This window comes from Sabethes cyaneus, chromosome 2 (genome assembly GCF_943734655.1).
Source record: "Sabethes cyaneus chromosome 2, idSabCyanKW18_F2, whole genome shotgun sequence".
NCBI lineage: Eukaryota > Metazoa > Arthropoda > Insecta > Diptera > Culicidae > Sabethes > Sabethes cyaneus.
In genome coordinates this window covers 63,584,233-63,610,067 of record NC_071354.1, presented here as the reverse complement: position 1 = coordinate 63,610,067, position 25,835 = coordinate 63,584,233, and the positions used below count along the sequence as shown (strand labels likewise).

Here is a 25,835-nt window from a genome sequence, read left to right as displayed (position 1 = left end):
AGAAGTTGCAGTTATCAATCGGTTTTCATATTACAAGAAGCAACTAAAATTATTTTGCTAAAAAATCGAGTTTGACTAACTAAATATATTTATTGTGTTAAAACAATTAGTTTTCGAAAATGGCACAATTTCGATGATTTTACCCGCGTTGATTTTATCCACCTATCACATCAATATGCACGATAAAATTTAATGTGCATGTGCTGCAAACCAACGAAGACTGCTGAAAATTTATTATTTATTCTATCGAATAATTAAGTATGGTTGCTATAAACTAAATCTATCAGGTTGATCTGACAGCAAAACTTTAAATTTTCTGTTCACGGATATTATATTTTTTAACTTCAAAGCTAGCTAATTGATTTAACTTTTTACTAGAGCAAGTTTTATGGTTTATAGCTTTCTTAAACAAAGCAAAAAACTACATCAAATTATAGCAGTGGCTGTCAAGCAGCGAAAAGCATAATCGGACCTTATAACCTGATCCTTAAAGAGGTTATAAAAACCTTCTAAAGAGTGGGCCACTTGGTCGGAAGGCGGTTTTATAGCTGAAAGTTCTAAAGGAGCTTATGATTTTATAAACGGTTTTATGAAACTGGTCATGAAAACCACTAGAGAAACCTAATAAATCTTAAATTGCTGCTTGGGATCAGAAGCGGCTACAGCAGTAACACTCAAGACTTCTCGCATCGTGAATGTGCTTTCACATTCACATGCTCGTTCAGGTTCTCTCCAACTTCACTTCACTAATCCACTCATCAATTTTCCGAGATTACACTGTAGCAACTCTTTCCGCTGATAACCACCGAATGCTCCGTCATATCTTCTCTGTTGGTCTCGACTTGAATGCGTTGAACAAATGGGCGCGAATCTTACATACTACGAGATAGTGCTCCGAATCCATAATCCCTGGATCCCCGGAAGAACCACACATCTGACGATGTCTAGCCTCGCAGAGATGGTTGCCGTCTTGAATATAGCTGGTGAGGCGCAGCGTGTTATAAGTCAGCTACCCACTCCGAATCAGTCGTTGTTGTCGTCGCCCATAGCCTAGCAAACAGTTACGTACCTGGTAAGGAAACGACGATCCACTGTGCAGGGGGATCACCGTCATGAACCGTCCCTAAGGAGACAGCGGAACCATGAGTGGCTCCTTCCCTGTCGGCATACAAACTTAGTTTCCATCGGGGCTGGTTATCGGATCTCCACAGAAAGCAAAACCTTGGGTTTAAACATCTTTCTAAGACTTGACTATTCTTTATCGACTCCAAACAGATCATGATTAACGCAACAATAACTTTATTGTCTTACCTCACTTGAAAACTTGCTTGATATTTAACCATCTTCATTTTATGATTGCCTTATTTTCAGTAGTAAAACTAACACTTTTAACAATCTTATGTATCTCGGGTTCATGGTTTCGAAACAATAATATTAGGTCGTAAACCGGAAATCTTTGTCATTCGCTCTTTTATAAGCGTGTTATAAGTCACTCGCGGATACTCGCCAAGTATAAGGAAGTGCAAGGTGACATAGATAATGCAACATAAAGCATGACGCAATTATCGTAAAATGTCACCTCGTTCGCATTGCCAACCGAACGCACGATTCGTCCATAAAAAAAAATTTGGATAAAAATTAAACCTTGAACTACTGTCAAGTTGTGTTGTTCACAAGTAATTAACAAATAAATTAATGTTTCGTGTTTGGCAAGCGCACTTTATTGCAAAGTCGTAAACAGTCGACCGTTTCATTCTTCCGAAGTTGACTTCTGCGCTTTACCGTTATCGCCCCGGTGCTATCGGCATCCAGGCCCCTGTTGCACTTCGGTAGGAAAATGCTCATCATAACGTCCGAGTCATAAATAAAATCTCTTCACATATCTAACGACAGGACTGCGAGAGCAAATATCTAGTCTTATTGTGAACCGGCAGCTCGTGCACGAGAACAGTTCCGTCCGGTGGAACTCTTGGATCCATACATCAAGCGTGGTACAATCGGCGAATTGCAATGCAACCGGTAGACGTCGCACAATCATTTGTTAAATTATGTAAATCTTGTCTGCCTTATTTTTTCGCTGCCTGCCACCGAGTGCTGTTGCCTGCAAGTTGGAGGATGCATTCCGGTTGACCTGGCGACCAGAGCGCGCTCGAGTGCACGAAGAATGAGCAATTCGACCGTACGACCATATGTTATGATTATCAGTTGGAGAGGAACGACAAGTGATAAACAACCCTTTTGAACTAACAGTCCGTCACTCATCATCTCACGGCTCGGCTGTGCCGTCACATTCTAGATCGTCAGATAAAACAGATGAATGCAAATCGCACATACGCAAGTCAATTTATCAATAGTTTTCGTTTACTAACGTTTCACTATCTTAGTATGAGGATCGGAAACGTGAAACTGTCTATAGGTTTAGTTTCATAGGAGCTTTTACATTGAATACAAACGCAAACATTATCGCCATCTTCTCCTGCTAGGTTAATGGCAAATTACAGCAGTATTTTATGATGATTTTCGGCAGGTGCTGTGCACCGTTCAGAAAAACATAAAAATCCGTAATTATCCACCAATCTGGTACTTACCCACCACATTTCGCTATTTGGTAAACGGAGGTTCCGCATTGCGAGTTGTTATTCAAAACATGTGTCACCCCTCGTAGCCCTTCTAGGCGATTAATTGATCCCAGCTAGGGTGGACGAAATTCGCGTAACCGGAATTACCTTGCGCGAAGTTACCAACCACATAACGTCATCAATCATGTTGTTAGTTTTCTCTTTCCGGCCGAAGTCGAATAGCATTTAGGCGAAAAGCAAAGTGCGACCAAGTTCAATAGCCATAGTGTAGTGAAGTACAAGAGACGCCATGAACAAGCACCATTTCCGCCCGCACCGCATTCAGGACGGAAGAAAATTGCTTCCAGTGAATTGATTATCAACCAAAGTGAAGAAGAAAAAAAATCACGTTTCTAGTGGGTAGTCAACGGAACGGCGTAAAAGTGGGAGCACGTAACTAAATCCTCCCGGTTAATTAATCAAACCATTATGCGATGATTATTCGCGCTAGCGCGCCGCTTTGGATCTCTACCGCCATCAGCCGCACCGTCACATCCAGCAGCGAGTACAGCTTCGGTGTTCCCGAGTCCGTTCCTGCCGACGACAGTGAACAGTGGCAGCATACGGCGACGGCAGCAGCCGCAGCAGCAGGAGGAAGGTCAGAATGGCCACCGCTACCAGGAATTCGTCGGTCGCTTTCGGAGTCATCCTGCTGCTTTTGGGGTAAGTTTTTTTTAACTACTGGTTATAACTGGTTTATAACTGGTAAAGTTTTTATTATCATTCATGATTGTTTGTTTATATGTTTCAAATTTCAGTTACTTTTAAAATGTTAAAACATCATTTTGTATTTATTCGGTAGGGCGATGGACGTCTTCGTCATACGTAATCAGGATCCATTCTTTATTTCGAATTTTTAAAACAATTATATCCGCAAGTACTCGCGTTTTTCACACGAAACGAATCTCATATTTCTTGCTTGTATATTCATACCCAGTCAGATGAAATATTTCGCAACTTACATTTTTAGTGAAACACAGCTCAACATTTCAAGTATTTGCTCCGAGTGATCCGCAAAATTCTCTTTGTCTCATTCAAAGCAAGTAGAACAACCAGGGGACCTTTATTTAAAAAAATAGTAAAAAATATTAGTATTCTAAAATTATCTTGTCGTACTTGTCCATCCTTTTCGTGAATGACCTCGACCAGTCTTCTTTTAGTCCACTAATTTCGCACTGTACCATCCACGACCAAAACCAGACTTCCTTTCGCTATCTCCGTTGCATTTTCAAACCGCTTCAATTCGCCTTGGTATTACTGGCAGGTACTCCTTTATCCTACCGCTTCCATATTTCATCCAACAAATGTTTAGCAAGCTTCCATCCACTTTTCAACGTTGTACAGTAATCCGCAGTTTTTTGCAACTTGTTTGATCCCGTGACAATATCTTCTTGATCTGCCGATTCTAACGGAATGTACGTCAATGGTATTGAGTTTACCATCGCCTTTTGCTTCGACAATGACCGTCTCCAGTGCCTCGTCATCGGACTACGTTGTACTTGTATTATGGTCCCCATTGCTGTCTTCACCGAGCGGACCATTCGTTCCCACGCACCGCCAATGTGTGGCCAAACTTCCAGATGCACAGCTCGGATAGTCAAGCTATCTACCTCTTGACGTTGCTTCGACTGATCTTCACTAGCACTGGACCAAAATAGTTAACACCTACGTAGGTGACAAGCCGTATTTAGTGAGTCAGCCAAACCTTCGGCAGCGGTGCCATTGCCTATTGACTAACAACTTCTCCTAGCTGAGATTCGCACATACGACATGACTGGCTTGTTAGACCAGCATCGTACCTCGAAACCATCTGGATCCCCGCCCAGATCATCAATGGTCTTAATTTTAAAGTCTCGAAATGTTGCCTCATTTCATTTACAACTGTTCTAGTATTGAAAATGACGATGAAAACAAAAATCAACTAGTCGATGTTCACCGGGTAAAATTATCGGGCACTTGGTTCGGTGCGGTATCCAACCGGCGTTGCTCAGTCATCAGGAATAGTCAGGAATAATCCATCCCTGTCCATAAAAGACCATAATTTGTAGATCGCGTTGCCCTTAGAAAGAATTGTATAGCGTCCTTCCGGCTCGCCCCTTGTTGCTTCAAGGATGATCATATTCGATGCAAATACCTCCTTTTGTGCTTATTTTCACAGGGATAGTTCGGTCGCTACCAATTCGTCCAGTGTCAAACGACCATGAACCGGTTTTTCTTCCGTTGTGGAACTCTGATATTGTGGATGAACCTGTGCTCACAAGCCATAGTCGTATGGAGCCTTCCTATCTACTAAATCTGTCCGTATCGATCAGTGGTTCCGATACATTATGATGTAGGTTGTAAACAATCAGCTCTTCTTCCGTGAGAGCAATTTGTTCATTCTAGCCTGGTTATAATTCTTCCGGTTCCCTCAGAAATTTCGGTCCACGAAACCATTAGCTTTCAGAGCTGACATTCAGCCCTGAGCTCCATTTAGTTGTAACAGCCGGGACGCTCTGTCACCTTCAATATTTGACCAACTCGTAACTCCACATACTGATGATATCGGTGCTGGTCTAATTTAATCCATGCTACGACGGCGTTCAAATCCCGTCATAGTGTACGGTTGGTCACGGGAGGAGCGTGCATGATTTTTACGCTGTTGAGCAGGCACAGTTCCGGCCCTGGAACAGTCTGCATTTTGAACGGAGCTGCCTTCGACTTCGCGGCTAAAAAACATCTGGCCCTTGCGGTGTTTCAACCCGGAAATATACTGCACATGCATAAGCAGCCCAGCAAACACCAACTCGTATATTAATGTACGAAAATTATCGTTATTGACTTTTAATAAATTCAGGATCGTAAATATAGCCTAATAAAATGCACACAAGTTTATATTCTATCGTATTTGACGATAGCAAGTGATTGACCTGCGATTTCCAGTACAGAATTGTATAGCATTAGAAAACTAATCGCATTGAGTCGGATCTTATCGCATATGAATTATTATCGTATATTTTGTAGTACGTGTATGGCCTCCAGATTAGTACGCATATGCTAGTTTTGTGCATCAGATACGATTTTTCAGGGTATATATAGGTACATATAACTCATTTGTTACTCTGATATGCATATGAAAATGTTTGCTGGGAGACTTGCTTGTGTCCACGAATGCGAAAATTTGTAAGGCTGAATATGGGTTTTCTCATCAGTATTCAAAAAAAGCACGGACTGTTCTATTTGGGAATGAGAATTATTCAGCTTCTCCACTTGAGCATAATCCAGCGAAGCACATTTTTGGTTTTGGTTCTTCTAGTTACTTGCTTACGTACTTACTTATGTGTCCATTTCCGCGTGCCGGCGGAACAAAGGGTTGAAATCAGAGATTTCCACTGCAGAGGGTTACCCTCCGAGCAACTTCTAGTTGCAGCGACTTATTTACGACTAAAATTAGTTGATAGATCGGTTGTCACAACTGTTTTGTAACAACTTGCTAATAGGCAAGTTTTTCAATAATCTGATTGTCGGATATATCCTGTTCCTGCAACAATATTCTCCTATGAAACGTCATCAGTCCCATTGGATCGAAGAAACTCAATCTTCTTCTACTTCTTCAGCAGCATAGAGCTGGAGTGGCTCGTGCTGTTTCAAGCACTCGTCTCCATTCAACTCGGTCTTGGGCCACTCGTCGCCAATTTCCTAGTCGTCTCAGAAGTCGCAAATCGCTTTCGACCTGGTCGAGCCATCGTGCACGTTGGGCCCCCCTGTTCCTGGTGCCGGTGGGGTTGTTGAAGAGGACTATTTTCGTCGCACTGTCGTCCGGCATCCTTACGCCGTGTCCGGCCCACCATAGCCTGCTAACTTTCGCTAGATGTACGATGGGAGTCGCCCCAAACAGTGCCTGTAGCCCGTGATTCATACGCCTCCGCCACTCTCCGCTTTCAGTTTGTACTCCGCCAAATATCGTCAGCAGCACTTTCCGCTCAAACACGGCAAGGGCGCGTATGTCCTCCGTAAGCAGCGTCACGGGTAAAAGTCCATAAAGAACTACCGGTCTAATAATGGTTTTGTACATTGTTAGCTTCGTGCGGCGGCTTATGGTTCCTGATCGTAGCGTTTTACGAAGGGCAAAATAGGCCCGATTTCCCGCTTGGATGCGCCGCTGGATCTCCTTACTAGTGTTGTTGTCCGCGGTCACCAGCGATCCCAAATACACGAACTCCTCTACCACTTCTAGTTCGTCGCCGTCAACGGTTACCGTCCGTGGGAGGACACTTTCCTACAAAGCGAGAAATTTTAGGAACCGCAATCAGTTTCTTCTAGGCACTTGTCTGGGTGTTCCCGGAAGTCCACGAAACATGTCCGGATATAATCAACGTGGTGCCAGGTGGTTAGTCCGACTTCGATTGATCTAGTTTTTAAATTCTGGCGTAATTTAAGGTGTCAGATGATAAGTTTTTGTTCATATTCGTTACTGATCATATCCCACAGCGATAACTTAATCCGGAACATTTCCAGTTGATCCCAATACAGTGTAAAACTCTTTAAATGGTCGCCAATGGACATATGTTGCATACAAAATCAAAACCGGCTGTGAGCTGTGAAAATTCGTCGAACGATTTTTTTAAAAATAGGATTTTTTAAAAGTAGGATAACAATACAAACCAACTGGCATTTGCCGTTTAAATGGTCTATTTTATTTTTTAATACCGGTATTTTGAACACCGTGCTGCCCAAGTAACAATTTGGGTTTTATTACACTCTAATGATGGCATTTAAGACCAAAATTGGTCATGAAAACCGCCATAAGACTACCATAAAACTCACATTGTTGCTTGGGTGGTGGGTATCCATTTCATGCCCAATATCGACTCGATTCGTTCATCTTTCTTTGTTCGGATGTCTTTTTCGGCGGCTGTGGACACCTTTCCAACTTGTGCTGCTACATGTAGGTAGTTCGACAAGAAATTTCGGATATCGAAACCACCACGAGCGTGCATTTTCTTTGCCTTTTTGCCAATCTTCACGACCTCTTACGTTGTTCCAAAACTGTCTAACTAATCATCCACGTAGTGGTGTTAAACAATAAGGCCATTGCAAATCATATTTCAAGTTTTTTTCACCACCCCCCCCCCCCCCTTGGAAATTGGCTTGAAAAATCGTGGGGCAAAAAATAATTTGTAGGATATGAGTCAAATTTCTTTTTATAAAATCAATTGTCTGTGGGCTCTACAGTCTGAAAAACTCGAAAAATGAGTCTCCGAGTTGAATTAACGCTTCTAGCACGAAACAGAAATGGAAATTCGAACAATAGAATTTCCGAAAATCGTCCTAAAAAATTTTCCTTCGTTTTTGTCTTTTTTCGTATATTTTTGCATAGAAAATAATAAGGCTTATACAAATTTAGAAAAAAGTTTATGTCCTGGTCTCGAAATATTGTTCAAGGGGGGGGTGCAAGAAAAAAATAATAACGTCAAACCTTCAATAACTAAACAAAGGAAAAGAAACCAGTGTTTATTTTTCCAGATTAATAAAAGTTGAATACAAAAAAGTTGTACAGTACTTAAATTTTAGTTCAAACCAAAACAACTTTCAAAATTTTTTGATCCAAACACATAAAGTAAGTATTCTGACAGAGATGAATCAACTTGAAAATAGTGGAGTGCTACAGGATCACCTTAGTGAGCCATAAACGTGTAACTTAAGGTGAAATTAGTCGTTATCGATTCTGCCAATTTCAAAAACAGTTTTTTGTTTGAAACAAAAATTCTGTTCATGAAAATATGTTTGAAGTGTTCAGATTCGCAAGAAGAATGCAGTATTTACAATTTTACGAACAAAACTCCGCTTTTGGGCTCAAAAACTGCTTCCAAAATTGGGCTTTCTGACGAAAAGTTGATGACTGCTAATTTCCCGTTAACCTTCATTTGAATTTTGCTTTTTACTTGTATGTCACTCGGATTTGGATAATAGTCCAAACCTGTGTCACTTACTTGTTCAGAACTCGGTAACCACGAAATAGTATCGGAATCTAATCTTCTCGTAAAACTGGTAATTTAGGTCCCTACAACTTTTTTACTTGGAACGCATGTGCTATGCTACTGACATTTTTTAAGAAAAAAATCTCTCACACCATTCACGTTTGAAACCGTTTGTTTCTTGGTCAACCTTTTAGTTATACGAATATCAGCCCATTCCTCAGTTGATGCTGGTTCTCAGCAATAACGTGTTTATCTTTGATATATTAAGGATGCTAACGCACCACTATCAGAAGCGATTGTCATTGATTGACTAATAGTATTTGTCCAGTCCGGTGCTGCACTTCGGATGAGGTGCAGTACTGCGCTGGGAGTTGTTTTCCAAATATCAGGGCTTCTAACAGCCCTCCGTCGAAGAACCTTGATCTTTAATTGAAAAATGCCGAACATCGGAATAACAGATGTTCCGAGTCTATTTTTTCTGTGCCACAGAATCGACATATATCACCTTGCAGTGCACCCATAAGCTTCAGATGATAGCGGTTTGGACAATGTCCTGTTTTAAGATTAGACTGTTTCGACTGCCTAGCAATGAAAGTCCTATTCCAATTTAATTCCACTTTCATACATTTCCATACTAAAACTCCATTTTGAAAGCAAAAGCAGATAAAGCTCAATAAAAAACAAACAAAAAACAAACTTAACATGGCTTGATTTGATGTAATGGTCGGGGCCACCGTTGATCCCAATGATAATCACAACATGTCAATAGTCAGAAAAGTTTCGAACAGTTCAGTGACATGCTTTCTGCATGCGTCCAATGCATGGTAAAAAATTGTATCTTTAAGTTTTTCGTCCCTTACATCCAAAATTAGGGTAGGTACTTGGACAATACGGAATAAAACGATCAATTTGGAACCCCGAAAGCACCGAAAACTGATGTTCCGGAGTGTGTAATTTGTTGTATTTTTATTTTAATCTTAACTACTACCTATGACAGCAAAATATAATCCCACAGCAATTCGGAATATCTCCGTCAAAAGTGGTAGCAAATTTCACTAATACATTGTTTAGTTGATTGATGCTTCAATCTAATTCGGTTCTTTTGAAGCAAGTTGAATTAAAATGGAACAAAATTTAAAGTAAATGGAGCCAAAAGTCTAATTCCAAGCACCCCAATTTTCGACGTCGGAACTTAAAGGTAAAGCACAATAGTCGCCTGTGACCTGTAGCAGGAATCAGAAAGCTAAGATGGTGTAGGATAGTTGATCGAGACTAACGGGATAATTACTTCAACTTTGCACGAATTGGGTAATTTAGAGATGTAAACTCGTTGAGTTGTAAAAATCTGCTTACCATTAAAGAAAGCAACATTATTGCACTTTATTTTTTTGCCCCTTCAAATTTCGAAAATTTTTGAAGGGGGGGGGTGACATAAACTTTTTTTCAAATTTGTATAAGCCTAACGTATATATTATAAGCAAGAATAGATTCGGTTTTCACGTTTAAACCTTAAATAAAAATTCTTAAAATCCATGTTTTTTTGCTCGATTAAAAAATTCACTTTGTTTTTTTTTCGCCCCCCCCCCCTCAGTGGCCGAACAGTGGAAGGACAAAAACTTTATAAAATATTTGTAATGGCCTAACTCTTACTGCTCGTGGGAAATTCGCTTCGAACTCCTTCGCGTTTAAGTTTTTAATGTATTGATCACAACTCCGTGAGCATGAAGTCTCGAATATGGCAGCATTCATAACGTAAATCACCGGTTCTTGGTCTGGACGATCCCTGAAGAGAAAGCGCAGAAACTAACGACCTTGAATCTGTATGACGAACCGGTGAAACATTTCCTTGATTACCCTGTCAGTGCGAATCGAGCCTTTAGTGAACGCGAAACACATAAAACGTATGCTTACCGTACTCTCATTTGGGTGGTTGCGGACAAGCGGAACCCATACAAGTTTATAGTACTTGACTTAAGCTTTAAGATGAAGCGCTGATTTCATAAATCCGCTTGCACCATTTTGCCCCATGGGGTCGTGAAGCTATAGAAATTTAAAGCTTGAGTATGCGATAACTCAGCAAGTAAAGATCCAAGAGATTTGCGGTCTTCTGCAAAAACGTGTATTTTGAGAGCTTCTATAATTGCCTAGAGCATTGTATTCTTGTAAAATGCAACTAACAAAAGCCAAGCATGAAAAACCAATTTTTAAAGAAGTTTTGAAGAATATGCCCTATAGTTCAGCACTCGATAAAGATAGAAATTTTATTTCTTCAGCAAAGTTGCTTGCTTTTACAATATTTATAATTTTGCCGAAGAAACGTTGTCTATATTTCCTAACACAAAAAAAGTTATTTTTTTATTTTAATTATAGTAAGCGATGACTAACTTTTGACAGTTTTAGCACAGAGAACAGATTAACAGGCTCGAAGGAAGTAATCGAATTTTTGTGTGTAAAAGCTGTCGGTGGCGCCCTCCAGAAATAGTTTGCCAAACGCATCAAAAAATATCCATGTACCTTTATCAATATTACTTTGTGCTGGAGTTACATAGCAGCGATGGCAGCGACATCAAGATTTAGTTTGCCACTTACTGCTCGAGGGGTGCTCTATTGAAGGATTACTCGTAGATTACATAAAAACCTTTTACACACTTTTTGTCGATTACCTGGTAGTCTGTTCTCTGTGGTTTTAGGTTAAGGGGGATATTCATACGAACAAAAGTGCTGAAGATCAAAAATGATAAAATCAAAGCAAAAGACACCAGGAAAAAGTTCCGCTTTTCGCCCTTTTGGATCACTGTGGCCCGCGTTTTTATGATTATTTGTCTGAATTAGCCTTTTTCCCTGACTGACGAAAGATTGGGACTGAATTTTTTTTTGTTGGAGGACAGTGTATAGTTAGGGGTTTAGATTTCTGAAGCATCCTCTATCTTTCTTAGTATTGATTTTAACGGGTACTGCCTGTTTCTAACATAAACTGGTTCTAAATTGTACCCTCAGCCTGCTGATTCGCTTTTTCCAGCCAGTCTTTCACCTTTTCCCCACGATCGGTGACACCAATATTGACCCTAGCCCTATTACCATGACTGCTCCGATTACTTCCGGATCTACCATCTAATACTTTCGATATTCTCGTTCGGCAGCCATCTTCTGCTCCAGAGCCCCTTATGTTTCTGCGATCCGTCTCGCTTCTACGGTCAGCTCCTGCTCCCGTAATTCCTCGTCTTGCTTTCGTTGAAGATCTTTCATTTTTATTTCTTCTGCTAGTTCTTCTCGTAAACATTGATGCTCTTCGACCGCGTTTAACTCTAATTCCAAGCGAGCCTATTTACTTGACGTTATGCTTTCGACAACCATTTTCTTTGGTTTGTGAGTTGTTTTTGGCTCCGGTCAAGGCTTTACCGTCGTCTTGTTTGGGACTTCCAGAACATTGCCGTCGGATACTTTTCGGTTTAAATCACTAGATCTGTTGTTATCCTTCTCCACAACATTTGAAGGAATTTTGCTTCATTACTATCAGTGACATTTTCTCGACAATCCGATCGTATGTCACCTATTCTTGATATGAGCCCGCAACAATCGCATGCTGGTTGCCGAGGGGTACTCGACGTCGCATTCCAAGTCCCATCAAGAGAGACTTTAGTAATGCGTAAGAAATTAGGAAGAACTGGAAAAACTGGCAGAGCATAAGCAGAACAAAAAACTTTTATTCAAAATAGACAATAAAATAATAAACTGTTTTAAATGGCTTGCTTGCGACTCTAATTTACTAGGGTATATGCCCTAGTAGATAATAATAACTATAATAATATGCTGAAATAGCCTTCATTCGAAATGATTGTTATGAAAACTGCTCAAAACTCTGCAAATAATCGACAGAGTCGCAGCTGTGGCAACTACCAGCCGGAAAAACTATAGCATTGGACATTTTAGAACCAAATGCTCATTCAGGTTTAACGGCAAAAGCAGGAAATCAAACACCACCCAACAGGGTTCACCTCCATCGGGACGGATGGTTGGTTAGAGTGACAAATTGGTGATAAAAAAATGCCGCTGCAATCACCATCAAAGAATGTAACCTTGAAAGCTGCAGCGATATTTTTAGACACGCCATACCGTAAGAAAGGTTAGAATGGTTCAAATTTAGTGGATTACTACACTAGTCTAAAAAATTTAAAAAGTGGTCAAATTAACCTAATTCATAATCAAATATATGTAACTTATTTTTTGTAACTAAATTTGTTATTGTTGAAATTCGTCAAAAAACAATATGTACTACAAACATTCTTCAACGGGCTCTGATCAGTGCACTAACTGATACATTTACATACAGAGATTAGCCACAATTCAATCGCCAGCTGTACAGCTTACTTTTCAAACTTTCAACGTAACTTTGGCATCCCCTTCAGGAGACCGATTCGAAGTGAGCCATTTTCCAACCGCAATGTACTACCCTGCTAGCTTTTACTGAGAAGCATCGGTCGACGTTGGGCAAATCGGGTGCATGCAAAAACGCCATGCATCATCGCAAATGGAGGTAACAAAAAAGGACGTGCAGCCCAATTGCAGAGGAAGGGAAATTATCCTAACTAGGTTTCCATACTTTCCCTCCCGTGTTTTGTCTGACCTTCTGCTAGATCGGTGTTGTTGAATTTTTCTTTTCTTTTTTTGCATCGTTGGGTTTGTTGTGGGTAGCCCACGGCCATACAGAGTATAGTTGCCTTGTCATGTTCACTAGTTAGAAAAGCAAAAAAACAGACAACCAAATCCTGGCCTCCCGTTGTACCATTTCCGAGATAGTGGTAGAAAATAAAAATCGAAGAAAAACCTACCGTTTTCCATTATCGGCATCGGGCGAAAGAAAGTTTTTCGAGTGCATTGCTGCCACCCATTTCCAGCGCGGGCTATCGTGAGAAGGTGTGATTATCCTGCCATTAAAATGAATTTTATTTCGAAACACGGACCAGATGCAAACTTGTGCAAACTTGTGATACCCGCGAGCAACTCTATATTTGGTGTCGTTATTTGTCAGTCTACCGACCAGCACCACCAGGTTCGTGTGGAACAATCTGGAAGCTAAAAGCGAAATCGATGGAGACATAAGCAGCCTTTCCCAGAGCTGTCCTATTCTCAAAGCAATGACATTTGGAGGCTTTGAATATTTGCTTTAACTCATGGGTAGGTTTGTCGCTGGTGTTGGAACAGATAGTCATGAAAAGTTCACAGTGGCTTTCTATTTCATAGAAAATATTCGACAGCATAGAGTTTTAGTGAATAGAAAAAGGCTCACAAGTATACGCTATTTATACTAATCTATCGACTGCATTTGCTAAAATGGATTACAAGATCGCATTGGCTACATTCGAAAGATTGGGAATTTGTGCTAGTCTGCACTCCTGACTGCGTTCGTATCTGACGGGAAGGAGTATGTCTTAGATAGAAGATTATGTTTCGTTTTCCTTCACAGCTAAGTTCGGAGTTCCACAAGGCAGCCATTCTGGTCCGTTTCTTTTCCTGATATATAAATAAATCGTGCTAATAATAATCTTAATTTGTTTCAAACGCTTCATCATTCGAGAAAACAAACTATATTCGAAATGAAGAATAACAGCCTTTCGCTTAAAAGTCTTTCTAAGACTTGACCCTTCTTTATCAACTGACTTCGGAGTTGACTGTTAGAGTACAGCGCAATTACGTGGTTACTGCAACTATCCTACTGACTCTATCTAGCAACACCTTAACCTTAACCTTAAAAAGCCGAACTTTGTTTACTGTTTAAAAAAAAAAGTTCCGCCGATTTCAAATTGAAATATACACAGGAAGACTGTCCTCTACAAGACCGTAATAGGTAATAGCTGTACAAGCTGCAACTCTACAAGATATTCCCTGATTGTTGGAAAAATCGACTATGTTTCCAGTGTTCAAAGAAGGGCACCAGCACGATATAGTTAATTATCGAGGAATTACTTCTCTCCCTGCTAGTGAAAATTATTTGAAATGCTGGTTGGGAATGTACTACAACGTGAGTTCAAGTCATATATCTCCATGGATTAGCATGGCTTCTATCCTGGCAGATCAACGACGACAAATTTATTGCAGTTCACATCGCATTGCATTAAAAACATGGAAAATGAAGTGCAAGTGGACACTATTTACACAGATTTAAAAGAAGCGTTCAATCGTGTCGATCACTCTTTCCTAATAGCTAAAATTGAACATCTCAGAGCCTCAAAACACTTTACTTAACTGAAATCTGAAAACTTAAACTCTAATCTCGTTTATCGCTCGCTCTCTGTTAAATTAGGCCACATTGAGTCAGACAGTTTTATTACCCTGTCTGGTGTTCCGCAAGGGAGTAACCTAGGACCGCTGCTGTTCTCTTTATTCTTTAATGACCTGTCTTTTATTATCAGGCCTGGTTGTAAACTCATTTAAGTTGACGTTCTGAAATGATTTTTGTCGTCTGAACTCGGACGGATTGCGTTGAACTGCAACGATTTGCTGACTGGTGCTTGCGAAACCTGTTGATTATTGGTGTGTCGAAATGTTTTGTAATTTCTTTCACACGTAAGAAAACCCCAGTATTGTCTAACTAACTCGAAAGAGTCACAGTAATTAAGGACTTTGGTGTATGACTAGACTCACAACTCTTCTTTAAACATCTCTATTATCAATTCATAGAACTTGCTAATAGGCTTTATTATGATTGCCAGAGAGTTTACCGACCCGTTTTGCTAGCCTTGATATGTAGCCTCTATTCCGAAATTTGGAGCAACCCGACTGAAGCAGTACATGCCAAATTCATACGTTTCACTCTTAGGTGTCTACCGTAGCAACCCCCGACCATTTGCCACCTTATACTGACCGTTGTCGACTGCTAGGAATCAACACACTGGCAAAGAGGTGAAATATTTTCCAAGCAGTTTTCGTGGGCAAGCTATTAACTGGAGAAATAGATGATCCAAACATACTATCCGAAATCAATTTAAATGTAGCCTCTAGAAACCAAACACGGCAAGGGCGCGTATGTCCTCCGTGAGCAGCGTCCCGGTTTCCAGCCCATAAAGAACTACCGGTCTAATAAGAGTTTTGTACATTGTTAGCTTCGTGCGGCGGTGTACGCTTCCTGATCGTAGCGTTTTACGAAGGGCAAAATGGGCCCGATTTCCCGCTTGGATGCGCCGCTGGATCTCCTTACTAGTGTCGTTGTCCGCGGTCACCAGCAATCCCAAATACACGAACTCCTCTACCACTTCTGGTTCGTCGCCGTCAACGGTTACCGTCCGTGAGAGACGCGCGTTTGTTTCCTTTGAGCCTCTTCCTTTCATGTATTTGGTCTTCGATGCATTTATTTTTAGCCCAATTCTCCTAGATTCTGCTTTCAGTCTGGCGTATATTGTCTCCGCCGTCGCAAAGTTCCTGGCTTTGATATCGAAGTTATCTGCAAAGCCTAGAAGTTGGCTACCCTTGGTAAAAATCGTGCCTCTCGCCTCGATGCCCGCTCGTTGGATCACCCCCTCAAGAGCGATGTTGAACAGCATGCAGGATAAACCGTCACCTTGTCTCAACCCACGCCGCGTCTCCAAGGGACTCGAGAGTGTCCCAGAGGTGCGTACGAAACACATCACTCGATTCAATGTAGCTCTGATCAGTCGCGTCAGTTTGTCCGGAAAACCGCGTTCGTACATTATCTGCTATAGATTGTCTCGATCGACTGTATCGTATGCTGCTTTGAAATCAATAAAGATGTGATGCGTGGGCACGTTGTACTCCCGACAATTCTGCAAGATAGTCGGATAGTAACAATTTGGTCCGTAGTTGCGCGAGCCCCCATGAAACCCGCCTGAGTCTCGAAATAACCCAGTGTAGAGCGTTTGCGCGTTTCTCCGCCATGTTTATAAAGCTCTGCCAGTAGGCGGTCCTTCCCAGCTGCTTTGGTGGTCTTCAGCAGCCCGATTTCTCGTTTGACTTCTTGGAGATCAGGTGCTAGGACATTACTATCTTCCATAGGCGCTCCTAGGTTAATTTCCATTCCGCCTCCTTCTGCGACTTCGCCATTGAGGTGTTCATTGAAGAACTGCTTCCATCTAACGACCATCCTGCGCTCGTTTGTGATTAGATTCCCTCCCTCGTCCCTACATATGTCGGGTTCGGTGTGTAGCCCTTCCGAGTTTGGTTCACCTTCTCATAAAACTTTCACGTGTCATTAGCTCGGAATAGTTGTTCTAATTCTTCATGATCTCTGTCGTCCTTTTTTTCCTAAACCGCACTGATTATGGCCAAAACGAACCCCTCAGGGTGATGTGTGATGTCTTTAATAACGTGTTTGAATTATTGACTTCGATTTACAAAGTGATAGTATTAGTAATAGACCAAGGCAAATAATGCAATATGCTAAGTTAGGAGTATATTGCTTACTACATTTTCACCAGCCGAGCGCCGAGGCGGTTCTTGCCGCATCAAAAATTCCTCTCCGTTGTACTCAGTCCTGGGCTACTCGTCGCCAATTCGTTGACCGTCTCGACACACGCAAGTATGCTTCAACCTGGTCGAGCCATCTAGCACAATGAAACCGTCTATTCTTGGTGCTGGTGAGGTTGTTGAAGAGAACGGATTTCATTACACACTCGTCCGGCATCGTTGCGACGTGACCGGCCTACCGTAGTCTCCCAACTTTCACCAGGTGTACGATGGGAATCTCTTCAAATAGTGGTTCATGCACCTACACAACTCTATCCGCCAAAAATAGTCTGCCATATCTTTCGTTTCAAATACGGCAAGTGCACGAATGTCTTTCGTAAGCAAAGTTAAAATCTTAAGTCCGTAGAGGATTAGCGTCTGATTAGCGTTTGTACATTGCCAACTTTGTGGGATTGCGTATACCCCTTGATCGAAGCGTATTACGAAGGGAACAGCAAGCCTGATATCCCAAATATACGAACTCATCAACCACTTCCAATTCATCGATGAATTCATCGTGAATAGTCGCTGTCCGTGAGAGGCAAACGTTATTTTCTGTGGAGCCTGTTCCTACCATTAATTTGTAACCCAATCCTCCTAGCCTCCATTTTTAATCTGACGCACGTAGGCCCCAAGGTTTCTAGTAATGATGTCGAGGTCGTCTGCGAAGGCTAGGAGTTGGCTACTCTTGCTAAAGATCGTTTCTCTCGTTTCGATGCTCGCTCGCTGCGTCACACCTTCAATAGCGATGTTGAAAACATACAGCGAAACCTTTAGCGTGATTCGAAAGGGCTCGAGCAAGGTTAGTCAAGAGAGGTTTTCTGATGTTCAAATTTGTTTTTCACCCCCGCTGGGTTACCCTTGACGATCACCGAAATTTTCAAAGCGGAAACCGTTGAATGTATAAACAACGTCGATGGTTGCTAACCAATCGTTCCGCGCACTTCTGTTCTACAAACTGTGAAAACTAGATCACCTATTTTAACTCACCTTGGGCTCGAGAATGTCCCCGAAATGCGCACGTAGCACATCATTCGCTCCAGGGTATCTTTGATCAACCGCGTCAGTTTGTTCGGAAAACCGGACATCGTACATTATCTGCTATAGCTGTTCACGCTCGACTGTTTCGTATGCTACCCTGGAATCCACGACAATAGTGTGCGTAGTCATGTCTGTCGGAGTCCGATTTGTCGGAGAGTAGAATAAAACCCGCCTGATACTGCCCTACAAATTCTCTTACTATTGCGGATAGACGACGTAACAAAATCTGAAGAGCACCTTGTAGGCGACATTGACCAGCGTAATGCCGCGGTAATTATGGCAATCTTGCCAATCGGCTGTTTTGTAGATGGGATAAACCACACCTACCATTCACTCCTCCGGTAGTTTTTCCTCCTCCTAAATCCTTGAAATTATCCAGTGAAGTGCCGTTGCTAGTCAGTCCTTTCCGGTGGCTCTATTCTTCAGCTAACCGATTTCACACCGGATCTCTTTATTATCGGGAGCATGGATGCTGTTATCGTATGTAGGCACTCTTAGGGTAACTTTGGTTGAGTCTCCTTCTGTTATTATATCGCTGTTGAGAAACTCATCGAAAAATTGGTTTCATCTGTCGACCAGGTTTTTGCCCTCGTCCATAAACATATCGGGCTTCGGAGTGTGTGCCTTTCGAGATTGGTTCACCTTCTCATAGAACTTGCGCGTCTCATTAGCCCGGAATAGTTGCTCTAGCTCTTCACGATCTCCGTCTTCCTTCTGCCGCGTTTCCCTCCTCAGGGTCGTGGTCAATTCATTCCGCGCTCGTCGCTATTCGGCCAAATTTTCTTACATGGCAATGCTTAGATAGTTTTTCCAAGCTCTTTTTTCCTCGCTATCGCTTGTTGGCATTCCCTGTCAAACCAATCATTTCGTGCGCTCGAAGTTACCTTACTTAGCACCGCGGTAACGGTCGAGCGTATCCTACTTCATTCATCTTCGCAGGTCGAAGCACCTAGCTCCATAGTGGAAGGCAGACCTTCATCCAGTACACGCGCATAGTTCTTGGCAACTTGCGGGTTGTCTAATTGACAAATGTTTAACTGAGGAGGACGGGTATAATTGTTTTTGAGCGCACATGTACTACTACTACGGTCCGTAGTTGATATCGATAGGGAGTCGATCCCAAACAACAATGTGAGCTTTATTGTACTCTTATGGCGGTCTTCATAACTAATTTTGGTCTTAAATGCCATCATAAGAGTGTAATAAAACTGAAATTGTTACTTGGGATAAGAAGCGTACGTTAATCACCCAGGTAACCAATAAGCATTTCCAATGCAATTTAAAAGCAAGCCAATAAGCATTTAAGTTGCCTTAAATGCTACTTAAATGCTATTTTGGCAAAATATGCGGCTACTTTACTGCTAGCCCTCTTATAGTGCTGACAATGCTTATTTGCAGCTAGTTACCAACAAGAAGAATTTAAATAGAATTGTAGATGCCAATTTACAACAGTTATGCAGTCAAAAAGCTGATAAACAACAACCTGCAGTATAAAACGCCAGGGATGCTAATAAACGACTGATTTACTGCTTATTTTAATTTGGTTACCTGGGGATGTTCAAGGAAAACCGTCCATCGATGAGAATACGGTCGAGATGGTTCAAGGTTTGGTCATTGGTCACGTGATCTTTAGGAAGCTTTGTGGATATGTTTGCGGCGAAAGAAAGTGCTTCTGGTTCTGATCACCAAGCTTTGGAAAGCTGCAAAGTTGATGCATCGCTGGCCGTTATCGTTCGTGTCGGTGTGCAGGCTATGGGGCCCGATCACTGGTCTATACATTGCGTCCCTGCCAACTTGGACGTTCATATCCCCGATGACGATCTTGATGTCCCGTCGTGAGCAGCTGTCGTACGTTCCCTCAAACTGCGCATAGAACGCTTTCTTCTCGTCGTCAGGTCTGCCTTCGTGTGGATAATGCACGTTTATTATGTTGTAGTTGAAGAAACGGCCTCAACATGCACGTTTTCTCGTTGATCACTTTCCAGTCCATTACGCGATCCAGCATTTTGCCCATCACTATGAAACCCGTTCCCAGCTCGTTGGTCGCTCCACCGCTCTGGTAAAGTTGGGTTTTGCCGCCACGGATCCTCCTCACCTTCTCGCCTTTGCGGCAGATCTCCTGCACTGCCACCGCTAAGGTTGATCGTATTCCGGCTTATAACACGAGGCGGTAGGGATAGGAGTTGCTGGATAAAAGTCTAAAAACCACTATGGGGTCTGTATTGCGCATTATCCAGGCGCTCTCCAACCAATAAGTGGCCATTTTGCATAAAGGCTATTTGGTAAGCATTTACTTATTTTGAATATACCAAGTTATTGAAGTGTAGTAGATCGTCATACAATCCCAGAACCGATAAATAATTGATGTGGATAAGTAGTATCTATAGAATCCCTGGTACGTGTAAGTGATGTTGCTTGCTGACCAATTCCCTTTTGGCCCTTCATACAAGTGGTTAAGTTTGTACAATTCTCTTTGTCAAGATAGGCCTATTGCTATGAACGGTTGTTGAGATAACTGGTAGTTCCATACTTACATACATACATACAATACGAGTTCGATGAACAAAGGACTTGAACATTTCGTGTTATAACTGGAAAATTACAAAACTGTACTTATTATTATTGATGGTCAAATCATTCCATTATTTATTTCTAGTTGTCTCTCATATTTACATAGATACAAAAGAAAATAGCTCGCATTCGTTACCAGAAAAAATAATCCTTCTACAGAATCGAACTATAGAAATGGTAATCAAACGGGTTTGACGCAGTATTTTAACGTGCAAAAGCGACATTAATTCGCCACAGAAAGTTTTACGCTGTTTTTCTGCACATTTCCACAGGTTACGGGGAATTCCCATACGTGTACGTACTGTGCCCTGTACGAGAGGACCTCCTGTACCTGATCACTGTGCACCCCAACAGAGAAATTGTGGGCACTGTAATGTGCACACAGTGAGAACTGCTTGTAGAGCAGTAAAAGTCGTACTTTCAAACCCCACAACCGACAAACTACGCTAAGTTAAACGGAGGAAATTAATAATTCATGAGCTGTTTACGCTTTCCTGGGGCTCACCATCATCGGGTATGCATTCCAACCATGTAGGTTAGTCTAGCCGATTCCTGGAAGGATTTTACTTTTAATTGCTGCTAGATTTTAAAACTTCCAAATGCACCTTAATCTTTGTTTTTTTTTTCAACTTCACTCAAAATAAAAATAAATTTATTGAACTTGGTAGCCAAATGCGTGGGCAGTTTCGTATACTTTCTGGAGCCAAAGATCAAACGTTTCCCGCTTGAAAAACACCATTAGGTAAAGGAGCGTGCAGGCAGGGGGTCGACCATTGCTGCAGTACGACGGCAAACAGAACTCGGCGGTGATCCATAAGAAAGAAAACATTAAGCGCATTTTCCTTCCGATATAATAGCCGGAAAGAAGAAACTGGTGCTGCGGCCATGAAATGCATATTTCGTGAGTGGTGTTAGTGAACCGAGCTGGATGGCCGGAAGAAAGTTGAAGTTGGGGTGTTCGTGGGAAAATTGTCGTCGGCCTTGAGGCTTTGAAATCTAGACGTTCGTTGGGGTTATGCCAATTGCAATTTTTCCTTCATCTGGCTCGGCGTTTTTCTTATGAAAAATATGTGCAAGGAGAAAAGCAATTTCGGTGATGAAATGTGATTCAATTTTTTACTTTGGCAACGTTTTTGATAATATCGGTAGGTATCCGTGAGCATTCGTGTAAAACGATTTTGCAGTGCAATAAATTATAGATTCGAAACTCAATGAAGATGTCAACTATGGCCATTTATTTTGTAAAGCATATAATAATAAACTTCGGTTTCGGTGAGATTAAATCGAGGGCGAAGTTTCCAGTTTAAAAAAAAAACTTTTGACCTATTTTTAATCGATGTTTGTAACTGCGAGTGAAAAAAATTATTTAATAGAAGCTAGTCTAGAAACAAATATCAATATTCAACGGTAAAGTTGTGTCCATTCAAACTTATTCTGATAGCAACCCGGACCCGGACACTGGCCGCGGTAGTCCCTGTGGTAATCAACGTACGACTGCAATCATAGGGCAAATGATTATGTTAATTACGTTGACAATAAAGCTGCAAACGAAGCAGTCAGTAGTCAACGAGCAGAATATGGTCAATATAAACGTCGACAGTCCGCCGAGTGGAGGATGACCCACCATGTCCACGCGAGACTACTACACTGCAGCAGGACTTGTTAGAGGGGGGTGTGCTCCACAGTATTGCGGCCAGAAGGCTTGGACTGGCCGGCAGCACAGGAAAATCAATACTTGTAGTAGCGGTGTGTGGGAGCAGGTCATGCAGGCGTAACAAGGGTACACGACGAGTCCAGCGTGGGAGAATATTTAGTAGGAAATAAAATATTTTGCGCTATCCACTCTGGTTCGATGTTTACAAGTACAGACTGAATTGTGCCTTTCATCGTTTGTTCTGTTTTTTATGATTAACAACCACTTTTGCTGGGAATAACCGAGCAGCCGAGAAGAGTTGCGGTCGGATTGTGAGTGGCTAATTGGTAGCATGGTATCGACCGTTTGCTGCGGATTTCATTCAAGAATTTACTGCTCAATTACATGAATTATGCAGACTAGAGAGGACTCTGAATGGCTCTTCTGGTTAATTGAAAAGGCGGGTATTGTTGGTCTCTGCAGAACGTAACTTTTCGTAAGAGAATTGAACAGTAAAATTTGCTGACGAAAAAATTAATATAAAAAGGAACAAAAACGAGAGAGAGTCACGAATTTTATTCGAATCACGTGACTAGTTACTTTTGTTTACATGACATAAAAGACAATCAACAATCAGGCACACTGGGACACGTGCCCAAACTTCTATGAAAAATTTCATATAGAACAAAATAATTGATGTACCATACAAGCATTTTTTTATTTAATCGGCAACTATTTTTACGATAAGTAAAATTAATTGCGTAAAAATAGTTACAGTTATAAATTAAATTATAACTGTTACGGAGCCACTGTTAGTGACTTTAGCAGGGGTTCATTCCCAGGCCCCTCATTTACCCTTCCTTCATGCTGATTGCTGAATTCTGTATTTACACTCTGAAGCCTCTTGACAGTGCAAATGTCCCTCCTATAGATAAGTGTACTGGTCAGAGGTACGAATGAGTCCTCGCCAGGGACGGCTATAATATGGAATAGTACTGGCAGCGAGGAATAAGTGGGTGGAGTAGATCAAGCTTTGAAGGAAGGGTAAAGCCCAATACACACAAGCACGCATAAAAATTTAATAAGCATATCTCCCATTCAATAGCGATTATAGCAAAAAAAATGCAGTGCAGGTCATACAGCAAACACCTGGGCGATATCACAATAGATCAACTATACTGGTCGCAGTGATGAGTCCACACATGGAAAAAAAATTAAATTTCGACTTTAGTTTCAAGCCTTATTTAAACTTCATTTCAAGTTCAAATTCAATTCTAATTTCATGATCAATTTCAACACCGATTTCCAGTCTAATCCCAAATACAATTTCCAATGCCCTTCCAATCCAACTTATATCCAATTTTTTATATCCAAACAGTTACTCATGAAAATAAAAATGTGAAATGAAAATGAAAGATTTTCTTAGCATATTCACAGTTTCAGTTTCATATTCACGGATTACCAATGGATCTAGATCTTTTCCATCTCCTGCTGCTCTACGGAAAAAGAAGAAAAAAAGGAAAGAGTAGAGAAATCGAAAAACAAAGGTGACAAAAACTGGACAAATTTGTTGGAAAAACGCGCGACTGAATAAAAGCAAAACTGAAATGAAAAGAATGAACCAAACATGAAAAGAGGAAAGAAAAAACGTAACCAAATGAGAAGAAAAAGGGACAAAAAAAAAGGGAAAAAATGAAAGTATTTAACGGAATAGAAAACGGAAAATGAGGACACTAGACTGAAAAAGATGAGCAACGGAAGAGAAAAGAAGAAACATGACCGAAAAGAAGCAGGAATCCTAAAGAAAACGAAGAAAATGAGGATAAACTGAAAGAAAAAGAGAATGAACGGAACTAAAAAGGAGAAAAACGAGGTTGATAAAAAGGAAAAGAAAAGAAGAAAACACGGGAGCAGGTGAACGGAGAAACGAGAACAGAAAAGGAAAAACTGGACCGAAAGAAAATAAAATGGAGAGAATAAATGAAAACGTGACAGAAAAAGAGGAAAAGCAAATCATAATAAGAAGAACTCGGGACAGATGAACAAAAAAAGAAAAGCGAGACCGATGAAAAAAGTCTAAACGGGACAGAAAATGACAAAGACGAAACGGAAAAAGAGGAGAAACGAGGCTAAAAACAGGAAAAATGGAAAAAAGATGGAAAACGGAATAATGGAAATTTGGGACTTAGGAAAAGGGCGAAGAAATGGGATCGAATCAGTAGGCAAAAAAGAAGGAAAAACGAAAGAGAAAAAGATCAAAAACGAGTCAAGAGTCAAAAGGGAAAAGAAGAATAAAGAAAGACGGAAAAGAGAACCGATAAAAGAAACGGGGAAAACATGATAAAAAGGTCAAACGGTATACAAAAAGACAAAAAACAGGAAAATGGAACATAAAAGAGGAAGCGAAAATGGCGAAAAACAAGAGAAAAAAGGAAAATCTGAGAGGAAAGCGAAAAAAGGGAACCAAAAACAAAATAAAAAGACAGGAAAGCTGAAAAATGGGAATTAAAAAGAGCAAAACGGCATAGACGAGGACAAAAAACGAGAAGAAAAGTAGATAAAAAGAGTTAGACAAATACGAGAATTGGAAACGAAAAAGAAAGAAAATATGAAAAGAAAGGACTGAAAATGGGAAGGAAAATAACAAAAAAACGAGTGTAAAGCATGAGGAAAAACTAGACTGAAAATAGGTAAAATGAAACGGGAAACGATGATGAAAAACGAAATAATGAAACAGGAAACACGGGACAGAAAAAAAGTAAAGCGAGAGAAAAGGAGGTAAAACGGATGCAAAGTGATTGCAAAAATCAAGGAAATGGTACAGAAAAAGAAAAAACGGAACAAAAACTGGAAGAATAGGAAAGGCAAAGAGAAAGAGCAGAATAGAAAAGAGCTAAATGTGTTCAAGGCGGGTCACCGCAACAAAAACAAGCTACAAAGAAATTAAAAGGAAACCGAAAAGATATCTAGTTCAGGCACACTATCGGATAAACTTTAAGAAGTTCTCTTTCAAGAATATACAGTTTTAAGAGGGTTTTTTATTTATTTATTTATTTATTTATTTATTTATTTATTTATTTATTTATTTATTTATTAGCTTACTTCATCGGAACTAATTTCTAAATGAAGATTTAAACTGTGGATGGGATTATTGGCAATATTGTCAAGATAAACCAATCTTGCAGAAGAATGTCATAATTTTTTGTCAAAACTATTGTTTTAAGGAGCGTCATTTTTGAGCACACATCAAGTATCCTTTAAAACCAGGCCGGCGACATCCCTATATGAATGCGCAGGGTTTGTTTGTGACACAAATTTTGAGCCAGCCTCGTTTCGAGCCCACAACAAACCTTGACTTGGATAAGCGAGTGTTCGTCAAGCGTACCCACCCACCAGCTTAGGTTAAGTGAATATGTTTCAGCTTCGTGTAAAGCATGTGGGGAGCGAGCTGTGATTCTAGTCACTAAAACATGGCTTCCTGTCATAGGCCTGTTAAAAACTCATTACAAGGTGAATTAAACTTATGGATAATGGAGTTTTATGGGCGTTTCTTCA

The 25,835-nt window shown here is 40.9% G+C and overlaps 1 protein-coding gene across 1 annotated transcript in view; it reads left to right on the top strand.

Annotated features, from left to right (window-relative positions):
* The first annotated feature begins 3,052 nt into the window (after positions 1 to 3,052).
* The window catches only part of LOC128735496 (glycine receptor subunit alpha-2), a 56,544-nt gene continuing 33,761 nt past the window's right edge, over positions 3,053 to 25,835 (top strand). Inside the window, exons 1-2 of the mRNA XM_053829977.1 lie at positions 3,053 to 3,281; positions 20,920 to 21,031. Of these exons, the coding sequence (XP_053685952.1) occupies positions 3,053 to 3,281; positions 20,920 to 21,031 (341 nt within the window). The remainder of the gene's footprint in view (positions 3,282 to 20,919; positions 21,032 to 25,835) is intronic.